Source organism: Wyeomyia smithii, chromosome 2 (assembly GCF_029784165.1).
Source record: "Wyeomyia smithii strain HCP4-BCI-WySm-NY-G18 chromosome 2, ASM2978416v1, whole genome shotgun sequence".
In the NCBI taxonomy this organism is placed as follows: Eukaryota; Metazoa; Arthropoda; class Insecta; order Diptera; family Culicidae; genus Wyeomyia; species Wyeomyia smithii.
This window is the reverse complement of record NC_073695.1, coordinates 203,605,072-203,614,955: the sequence shown is the minus strand read 5'-3', so window position 1 is coordinate 203,614,955 and position 9,884 is coordinate 203,605,072. Positions and strand designations below refer to the sequence as shown.

At 40.1% G+C, this 9,884-nt stretch overlaps 1 protein-coding gene across 2 annotated transcripts in view; it reads right to left on the bottom strand.

Moving 5' to 3' along the window:
• Positions 1 to 597: 597 nt before the first annotated feature.
• Positions 598 to 9,884, bottom strand: part of LOC129719830 (uncharacterized) — a 615,095-nt gene continuing 605,808 nt past the window's right edge. For both annotated transcript variants that reach the window (XM_055671238.1, XM_055671239.1), the window contains exons 7-12: positions 2,551 to 5,194; positions 2,361 to 2,489; positions 2,088 to 2,298; positions 1,931 to 2,017; positions 1,723 to 1,860; positions 598 to 1,642 (exon numbers count right to left, since the gene is read on the bottom strand). In XM_055671238.1, the coding sequence (XP_055527213.1) occupies positions 1,494 to 1,642; positions 1,723 to 1,860; positions 1,931 to 2,017; positions 2,088 to 2,298; positions 2,361 to 2,489; positions 2,551 to 5,194 (3,358 nt within the window). In that variant the 3' untranslated portion in view covers positions 598 to 1,493. The remainder of the gene's footprint in view (positions 1,643 to 1,722; positions 1,861 to 1,930; positions 2,018 to 2,087; positions 2,299 to 2,360; positions 2,490 to 2,550; positions 5,195 to 9,884) is intronic.

Sequence of the window (9,884 nt, the reverse complement as noted above, 5' to 3'; positions counted from 1 at the left end):
ATATACTTCTCAATATCGTCATTGACTGTTGAAAGTATATACAAAGTATTAGTAAACTTAAATATTTACCTCTAGTGCCCAAGTTATTTTAGACGAGCTTCTGTAAAATCACTATGAATCTTTATATACATTTTTAAAGTATTTATTGAAGCTTTTTAGAGGTTCGACTGAAGCCCGTCTAAAGGTGGCACTGAGCACTAGAGGGTTAATTGCGCTCGGAATAGCAGAAATTCTGAGCAAAATCCCAACAAAAGTTTTGTTTGAATTTTTCATGAATTGCAGCATAACGTCGCTCAGGAATAAAGACCCTAATCATGAATAAATAACTTTCGAGCAATTTCTTCGAAATAAATAGTCCGAATACAAAAAACAAAAAACCGTGCAGGGAAAGCTAGCCAAACCACCCATACCGAAATTTGCTCAGTTTTTTAAACCTAATCGAGTGGATGGTGAAAGCAACGATAAAGCTAGCTTCGGATTAAGCATAAAGTGGCTTCATCCAGCTCACACGAACTGCATCAGAACGAAGTGCAGGACATCCTCCTGACAGTTTTCATTTTCATTTCTTTCGCATCTACCGAATTTAAACGCTCCAGCTCACTTGAACAGATTTAGTTCTGTATTTTATTGAAACCGACTTTTTATGGGCCATAAATATCTACACGAATAAAATAGCGATTTTTTGAAATAGCGTGATTAGAAACAATAAGCCAGGCCCCTTAGTGGAGCGGTTTGCTTTCAGCAAACTGGGCTCAACGTTACGTACAAAAAAAAAAAAAAAAATAAAGGGAAGCAGATAATTATATTGTTATTAGTCTGCCATTACACTGCGTTGTTTCTTTAATAAGGCAAGAAAATTTCAGAATTTGTATAGTTTCACATTTTTGCACTTGCACTTCTGTTCACATCAATTACCTATTTATTAGCTTCGCTGGGAAAAGCTACAAAAATACGCTACGCTAGGATTAGTACGTTAACGTTTGTGGAAACAGAACAGTACGTGTTGCTTCACTCATCATCATAATTGACTAAAACTATCTATAAATGATTGCTGCTCTTATTTTTTTTTCCTTTCGATTCACAGATACGTTACCCAAACAGTTTTGATTTGTTTCAACGATTGGTTTTTGATTTGCTTCGTTTTCAACCGCAAATTTCCGACCGAGTCGGGGATGCTAATTTCACAGATCAGTCTAAAATATTTTAGATTATTTCGAATATTCGTTTCGCATTACCCAATTATAAATAACAGATTTTCTTTTTCTTCAGTATACAATTGCCAAACACAGGTTATATAAAATATACAATCAACAAGGCTTCTTACAACGCTAGAATTTGTTTAAAAAGAAAGCGGGGCGTAAAAGAGAAGGATATAATAATTTGATTATTTTTACTGCTGCGGCGCAGGGGACCGCACTTACTAAATATACTCTAAGCAATAATGTTTTTTTTTCTGTGTTTTTTATAGGAAAAAGCTTGTTTTTTTATCGCCTTTACTTGAGCGTAATTTTCACGACTCCGTTCGGTAGCTTCTTCATCATGTTCCACACCTGTATCCGGGTCATACGTTCGATCACGATGTCGTTAATGGCAACAATTTCTTCGCCGGCCTTGAGTAGACCGGATTTTTCCGCTGCACCGCCTGACAGTGTTGGAAAGAGAGAGAGAGAGAAAAAAGAGTTAATCAGTGAAATGTCTTAGGGTGGGATTAAGGTCGTTTACCCATGAAAATCTTCTTGATCAGCAGTGGTTTGTTTCCGGCGGGCGAATCGAAGCCTCCCTCGATGGAGAAGCCAAGACCGGCGCCGTCCTTCATCATTTCCACCAGTCGGCCATCGGGGATTGGTGCGACGATTTCATCTGTGGTAAGGAGAGGAGAAATAGTTGTGAAGAATGGGTCACACGTTAGAGACTTTCACGAGGTACTCACCACTGGCAGGAGTGATCGAGGAACATTTTGACTCATCAGCGGAGAGTAAACCATCTTCCGATGCGGTTCCATCGAAGACGCTTTCCGCTAAAAAATAAATTAAACAAACAATGAAATCATTGATATTCGTATAGATTTCATGCTTCATCTAACTCACCTTCGTTGGACACAATGTCCAGATCAAGATCTAGCGAACGCGATGCCTTGTGCTGGATTTTGATCTTGCGTTCGTAGTCGGGAATTTCGTTCTTCTCGGCCAATGAACTGAGCGAACCTAGGGATGGTCGCTTGATCTTGGCCAGTAGACTGTTGTCAACGATCAGCGATTTGGAGCGAGTTATCACCATGACAACCTCGGGACGGGGTGTCTGCAATCAAATAAAATAATATGAAATTTTCACTCTTGATACTGTGAACCATTCCAGCTTACCTTAAGTACACTTAACGACTCGCGATGGGTCAGTCCACGCATACTCAATCCGTTGATGGAGAGAATACGGTCTCCGCGACGCAGTCTACCATCCTTTTCCGCCGGGGAGTTGTTCAGGATTTTGTGGATCTGTGAAAATTAGTTTCATGTTAGATTCAATCGATAAAAAACCTAACCTCAGATCACTTACCGTGATTTCCTTCGCTTCGTAGTCCGATCCGCCTGCCAGCGTAATACCGATGCTAGACTCGGGCGTCTCACGCTGCAGCACTATGACGAACGCTTCCGGCGTCGCCAGAGGCGGGTCCGCTTCTTCAATGATTAACTGCAGATCTTGTGGGGTAATCAGACTATGACTGCTACCAAGCGACGAAAAGCTTCCGTAGTCGGAAGGTGTGCTCTGGAGCGTCTGCGATGAGCCGGAACAGTTCGCGACGGCATTACTGAGCAGGCTGTTGGCCTGTAGTGATGACACTCCCGAAGAGGAAGATGCCATAGAATCCCACGACGAGAAACGGTCGTGATTATTAGCTACCGGAGGTGCTTTACCAGGTTGTCCAGGAATTTCCTTCGGAGCGGTCCTAACGGGCGAAGGAACCACTGTACTGTTGTTCGATTTGGCTTCGAAAGACTTCCGAATTTCGGCGAGGTTTAACTTTTTCGTATCAACCGATGAACGTAATTCCCGCTTCGCCGCGGATTTCAGCTCCTCGCTGGGTTTCGCAGCGTGTTCAGAAATTGCACGACTGAACTTCTTCACCTCCACTCGAGCAGGCACCTCGATTTCTTTACTGACAATGGTTTTAGCAGCCTCATGGCGCACCCACTTTGCTAGATCGGACATCGTGTTCGGCGATCCGTTCTCGACCGAAGCAGTTTTGGGAGCGCTAAAGCTAAGCTTCTCTCTCGCCGGTTCGATCGGTTTTTGCATCGGAATGACCACTTCCGTTTCAAGACCTGCATTCTCCTCGACATCCGAAACAACCTCGACGTAGGAAGCAACCTTTATCACCTTATCTACAATACTGTCTACTGTGTCCACCACCTTGTAGTGGGTTATTTCCTTCTCCTCGAAGCCATTGGAAGAACTTTTCACACTACCAACCGATCCTCTGGGCTTCGACTTAGATTTCCGTCTTTCCTCCTCCTCATACCCATCCGTACTGTCTTCATCCTCGTACCGCTTGGGTTTTCCGTTGGCTGCATCTTCGATTTTCAAATCACCCCGGCCGCTGCGACTCTTAGCGGATGCCAAAACGTTTTTCCGATTCATGCTCATTTCGCTCGAAGAGGACTTGGAAATGCGACGGCTCATGTCGATCGCGGGTGTGCTTCCGACAGAGCTGCAGCTTGCCTGCGAACCGGAGCTCGAAGTAATTGTCGAATTAGAACTCGCAATCGAAGTGTTCGTTTCCGAGCTGAGCGTTCGCGTCAGAACGTACTTCTCTGGGGAGGAAGGAGCGACCGGGGAAACCGGTGGAGACGATACACGGGAGCTCAGCACCGAATCACTGTCGTCGCTTTCATCCTCGGTTGTCTGACTGCGCTGATCGAGGCCCTTGGTCGGTGGATAGGTGAGGGAAGTTCTCGGTGGCTTCGCTGGGGGAACCAGTCCAAGAGGTCTTCGGAAACCTTGATCGTCGAACTCAGCCTTGGTTTCCATTTTCGGAGAAGAGCCGTTTAGATTGCGAAAAATGCTTTTGTAGGTACCACCGATTTCCGTAGATGGTTTCGATGCAGTTACTGCGTTGAAAATATTTCCAGCTGGCTTAGCAGAAGCCGGAAGTGTTGCTGTTTTTCTGCTGTACGAGTTTTCCGGAATTTTATTAAGTACGTTGGAGGAAAGTATTTTCTCGGAATCTTTACTCTTGATGATAGGAAGACCGATGATCTTGGAATCCTGAAGAACTTCCGTTTCTGGCACTTTTTCAGGAATGACTAATCCCCTCAGCTTGGACATCGATTTCTTTCTCTGCTCCAGAAGGTTTGTGATCGATGACTTTCGCCTCTCCTCAACATTATTTGAATTACTTATCGAAGCCAAACTATTTCCATTGGAGTAACCAGAAAAACTAGTAGTTCTGGACAAAATCTTTGCACTTCCAAACAACCCTGTGCTTTCCAATTTGTTACTATCCTCACCCGAAGGCTTCATCCCATTGGATGGATTTAAATTCTCTACACTGTATGCTTTTCCCAAAACCACCGGTTTCGACGTTTCCAAACTGAACTTAGTCTTGTAACCGTTACTCTCCATCGTTTTAAACTCACCACCACTAGGAATACTATCAACTTCATCTAAATTCTCCACGCTATGTGCCTTCTTTCTCAGTGTAGCATAAGTTTCAATCGGATCAACACTCTTCCGCGAGTAACCACCCTCTCCACCACCAAGTAGATTCTCCGAGCTCTTGGTGAAATCTTTACTAAACTTGCGCAACGTCGACGGGGCCTCATTTTCTGAACCACCTCCTCCACCACCCGATCCATTGGAGAACATCGCAATCTTATCACGCACACTCCGTTCGGATTTCTCATCCTTGCGCCAGTTGGATCCGACCAGGGAGACGCGCGACGGAGGCTTATTGATTTCGTGTATATCGGAGGAACGGCGTCGGGATTCGTCGCCGTTCGTGGACATTTTACCAGCTCCGTTACTTTCCGGTACCAGTGAGTTGCTTCTAACAGGCGAAGGGAAGATTGGAGGTTTTTTGAAGATTTGCGGCTCAGCCGGTTGGTTCTGGTTTAGTTGCTTCAGTACCAGATCCTGGCGGAAAACCTTGCGAGGCACGGTTGGCGGGTGGCTTTTCGGCAGATCGGGAATGTCTTCATAGCTGGGGGTGGAAATGAAAAACAAAAAATTGTAGTTTAGGAATATTGATTCTGCCTTGTTCTGTAAAAATTGTAGTATTTATTGGTAGACTATTGGTTTCTGACTTTCGAATTTACATAAACATAAGCAGAAATGTTTCAATTAATAAACAATAACTCTAAATTGTCAATTGTGAATGTTGTTTTAGGAAACTTAGTGTAAATAATGCTTAGTTAATTCTAACTAACTTTTTTTAGACGATTGTTTCAACTCGGCTTCAATTGGGCGGGTAAATCGCAGTATTTGATGAAGTTTTTCTTTCTTGCTGTTTGTTTCCTTCTAGTTTCTTGTTCACATATTTTCACTTTGTCATATATTGTATTATTCCTATTTCCATTTATATTGCTTTTTGATTGCATTTATACGAATATCTGTTTTGTTCTTATCGTGAGCTCTATATTTGAGTTTTTTTGCTACTCTTTTCATTTTCAATATTATAATTTTTGCAGTTTGCAGTGTTGGTAGTCTATTCTATAATTATTTTCTATGCTTTATTTATGCTGCATTTTATCTCCAAACTTGTCTCGAGGTACTATGCTGATATAACAAGTCAGTCGTCGTATGTTCGAACCCTGGCTTGGGAGAGACTGTTAGTGTCAGTAGGCGCTAGCTCCGTTATTATTTTTACTACTTTATGTCTTTATTTTATTTTTCATTTTTGTGTCGCAATTCGCAATTTCGAGACCGTCTACTTCGCGGTAGGCCTCGCGCTAGTTGGATGTGTACTGTCGACGAGGATACCCGCGAAATAGTTGTGAATATAATAGACTGGAGGATAGCAGCCCAAGACCGCGTCACATAGCGACGTATTCGGGATTCAGTATTGGATCGATAATCGGTCTGTCGCCGTACAGGAAAGTGGAATGGGCTGTGTTTCTGCTGTTCGCAGAAAAATTAATACACTTAGTGCTTACACCACAGCGCAGTAGTTCAAAAAATCAAAAAGTGGAACTTAATTCCATAGCGCCTTTCACCTTCATCCTAGCCTAACTGTGTTTTCGAAACAATTATTTGTATGAATGACCCGCACAATCTCAAATTATTAAAAGTTATGAAAAGTTTACTATATGAAAAAAAAAACAAATTTTTCGTATTAAGAAACCGCGGAATGGTTTATTTGGCAATGTTGCAGAGGATTTACAAATAAGAAACTTTGCTGAACAAACATAATTTCTATCTTCTTCGGGAACAAAGTATATTATATGGAAGTCTCTTAAAGTTTAAGAGGAAACTGGAATCATGATGTCAATACTATTTTTTAAACTTTAGCTCAGCTACTTAAAATATTGAAGGTTAAATTTATCATAAAAATATACAACAAAAAAAAAACAAAATGCAAAGAAAAAGAGGATAATGAAAATTACATAGAGATCATTGCAAAAAAAAATCAACCCAGCTACATTATTCTCTCTAAAGGGGAAATTAACATACACGTAGCAAATTTTAATTACGCCTAAAAAAGCACATCTTCTTCTGTGTCTCTATCTAAAGCGTACCTTCAGCTGTGGTTATTGTTCATTAGGCCCAATATTTGCAAACTGTATAGGATGCATTTACTGATGTCGCCTCGGCTGTTTAATATTAAGAACTGTATGCGATATGTACTATAAATGGAAAGTGCAAAAAAAAATATGATCACTCGCTTTGAGCTTGACCCAGCTGGAGACTCTCTAGTCTTGGATAATCGAATACTCCTACTAAGCCAAAAGCCTTTTAATTTAATGAACATAGAACGAACATAGGTTAGTATAGTTTAGTTCTCCTTATTTACATTCGTCAATGTTTTCTTATTACCCGCTTCTTAACATTATTTTCTTTTCTTAAATTATTACTTCATTGAAATTCATATCTTTATCATTGTATTTTTATCGATTTTGTAATATGCTAGTTATCACTCTAATTTCATTGCTTAGCGGTGAAATTGATAAAAAGTTTTAATAACAAATTTACGCGAATAATGAACCAATTACATGCGAGCATTTCTAGCACAGACGACATGAATGGACACCATCCGTTCCCTGTGATATTCTCTGTATCAATATCGAAATAAAAATTGACAGAGTCTCTCCGTCTCAATAGGTCAATTTGTTTTTGCTTCCATGAGATTAGACTAATATGATGTCTCGAAGGCAAAAGTTTTCCAAAAAGTTTGAAACAATCCCCATTCTTGAACAATTTCTAAACCTGCTCTCAGAACCTAATAAAAACTGATGTCTTGAAAGAAAACATGCCGTTAAAAGCAACAGTACCAGTGGAGTAAAGAACCGCAGGTCTCTCGTTGTCTATGATTGCAGCGGTACTCTGCCATTCGTACATTTCAGCGGTACACTTCTATTCGTACTGCAGCGGTACTAGTCGTATTGCAGTGGTACACTTTTGTTCGTACATTTCTACACGTTTGCAATCGAGGAGAAACTGCAATGCTGCTGTTGATGGTGAATGAAAGTTTATCTCATAAATATGATTACCATAAATTACTCAACAAGGATTGTAAATTTTTGCAACGGATATTTATTTAATTTTATCTTTGATATTCACTAAATAATCGTGACCGGATAGTATCGAAAAGTTAAATTCCTAAATATATATATTTATAGAAGAGTATTCATTCAGAATCTCTTTTTACATTTCAAAATTGTTAGGTGATATATAACTATTCTAAGCTTAACCATAATAAACGTATATTAGCTGTCTTCGTATTACAGCGAATGTAGTTGTAGGCAAATGAAAAAAATTGTCAAGCAAAAAACAGAAATGTAATTGTGGATTGCTACGATTTTTTGAAGGAACTTGTTAATAATTTTGTTTAAAATATCTTCTTATGTTTGCCAATTAATGAACCTTTGTAAGGGCTTCCATATTATTTTGAAAGTAAGATCCATATTATAGATTTGATTTGATCAGAGTTAAATAAGACAAAACCTTTCATCATGATAACGTAAGTATTACTGGATTTGGTTTTTGAGGATATAGAGTTAATTCTGACTTTGACGCATTACGAAAAATTCATGGAGCTTCTTCAACAAGCACGATATGCTTGTGCCTTGTCAAATACATGTTGTTTGCACACAAAAAATACTACAGGCATAATATCGTCAGAAATAAACGATATTCTTTCGAGTGTTGTTGAATATATATCAAAAATTGATTTCCAGAGGAGGCTGAAAATAAAAATACGTACAGTCGCTGAGCAAACACATTGATTCTGTCTGCAGACTTTGTATATTTTGTAACAAAAAATCCTCTAATTACAGTGTTTAATCCCACGTCACCTATTCATACAACCCTAGGGCTGCATACCTTGTAGTATTTCTAGACCGTTCCGATAATTAGAAATACACTTACGATCAACCGTCATTTCAAATAACGTGCAGTATTCAACCAAACGTTGGCTGCGTCCTGTTGTTTACATCCAAAAGAAACAGATGCTGTCATTTTTTCTAACATTTAGTGCGAAATTTGGAAAATGCGTGGCCTTTCTCCCGAGCAAAGAAAGCGAATTGTGCACAAATGGGGCACCGTGAGTGGTCTTTCTATAAGAAAATTAACCAGAGAAGAAGGTATAAGTGTCGGAGCAGTTCAAACCGCACTGCGGAAGTGTTGTGAAGAGTGCACATTTACTGATGCCGCAAGACGTGGTAGAAAACCCGGGCCTGTTGATCCCACAATGGACAAAAAGGTTAAGGAATACTACAAGCGGCATCCTTCAGTATCAGTACGAGATGTGGGTCTGCAGACCCGTCGGAAGCAGAAGCAGCCAAAACGAAACCCAAAACAAGCTGAATCTGTGAAACCGAGAGCTCGGAAGCTTTATGACAAACTTCTGACCAAAAAAATGGGGTGTGTTATCATGGATGACGAAACCTACATAAAACTGGACTATAAGACTCTGCCAGGACCGCAATTTTATACACCACCGAAGGGAGAGGATGTCCCTGGACCAGTGAAAGCCATTTACACCGAAAAATTTGGCAAGAAGGTAATGGTTTGGCAGGCCATTTGTGGATGTGGGAAAATATCTCGTCCATTCGTTACGAATGACACAATGAATGGTAAAATTTACGTGAAAGAGTGTTTGCAGAAAAGGTTGTTACCCATGGTTAAGCAGCATAACAATCCTCCAATCTTTTGGCCCGATCTTGCTTCCTACCATTACTCTAAGGATGCACTAGGGTGGTATAAAACAAATAATGTCACATATGTCCCAAAGGAGATGAATCCTCCAAACTGCCCTGAAATTCGCCAAAGCTGAGGAAATACGTCAAACCAGCGGACAATGTTGAAAAATTTAAAAAAAATTGGCTTAAGGTGGTAAAAATGGTCGGAGAACACACTGTGCAAAAGCTAATGAGTAGTGTTAAGAGAAAAGTTAGAGAACTCGCGTATCCTACGAGAAATAATCCCAACTTGAATTGAAACTGGAAAGAAAACACTTATTATCTATATTTCAGAATAAAATGACCCGAAAAATCCTGCAATTTTGAAGTAGAATACTTCTCTCAGGAAGTTCGGCTACATAGGGATGTGAAATGAAAATCTAAAACCGAAAAAAGTGAAAAATATGTCCAATTTCAAAGGCTAATAAATCGGTTAGTATTCGATGGATTTCCTTCGTTCTTGCAACAATAGATTGGAAAATCTTCTAAGCTTCT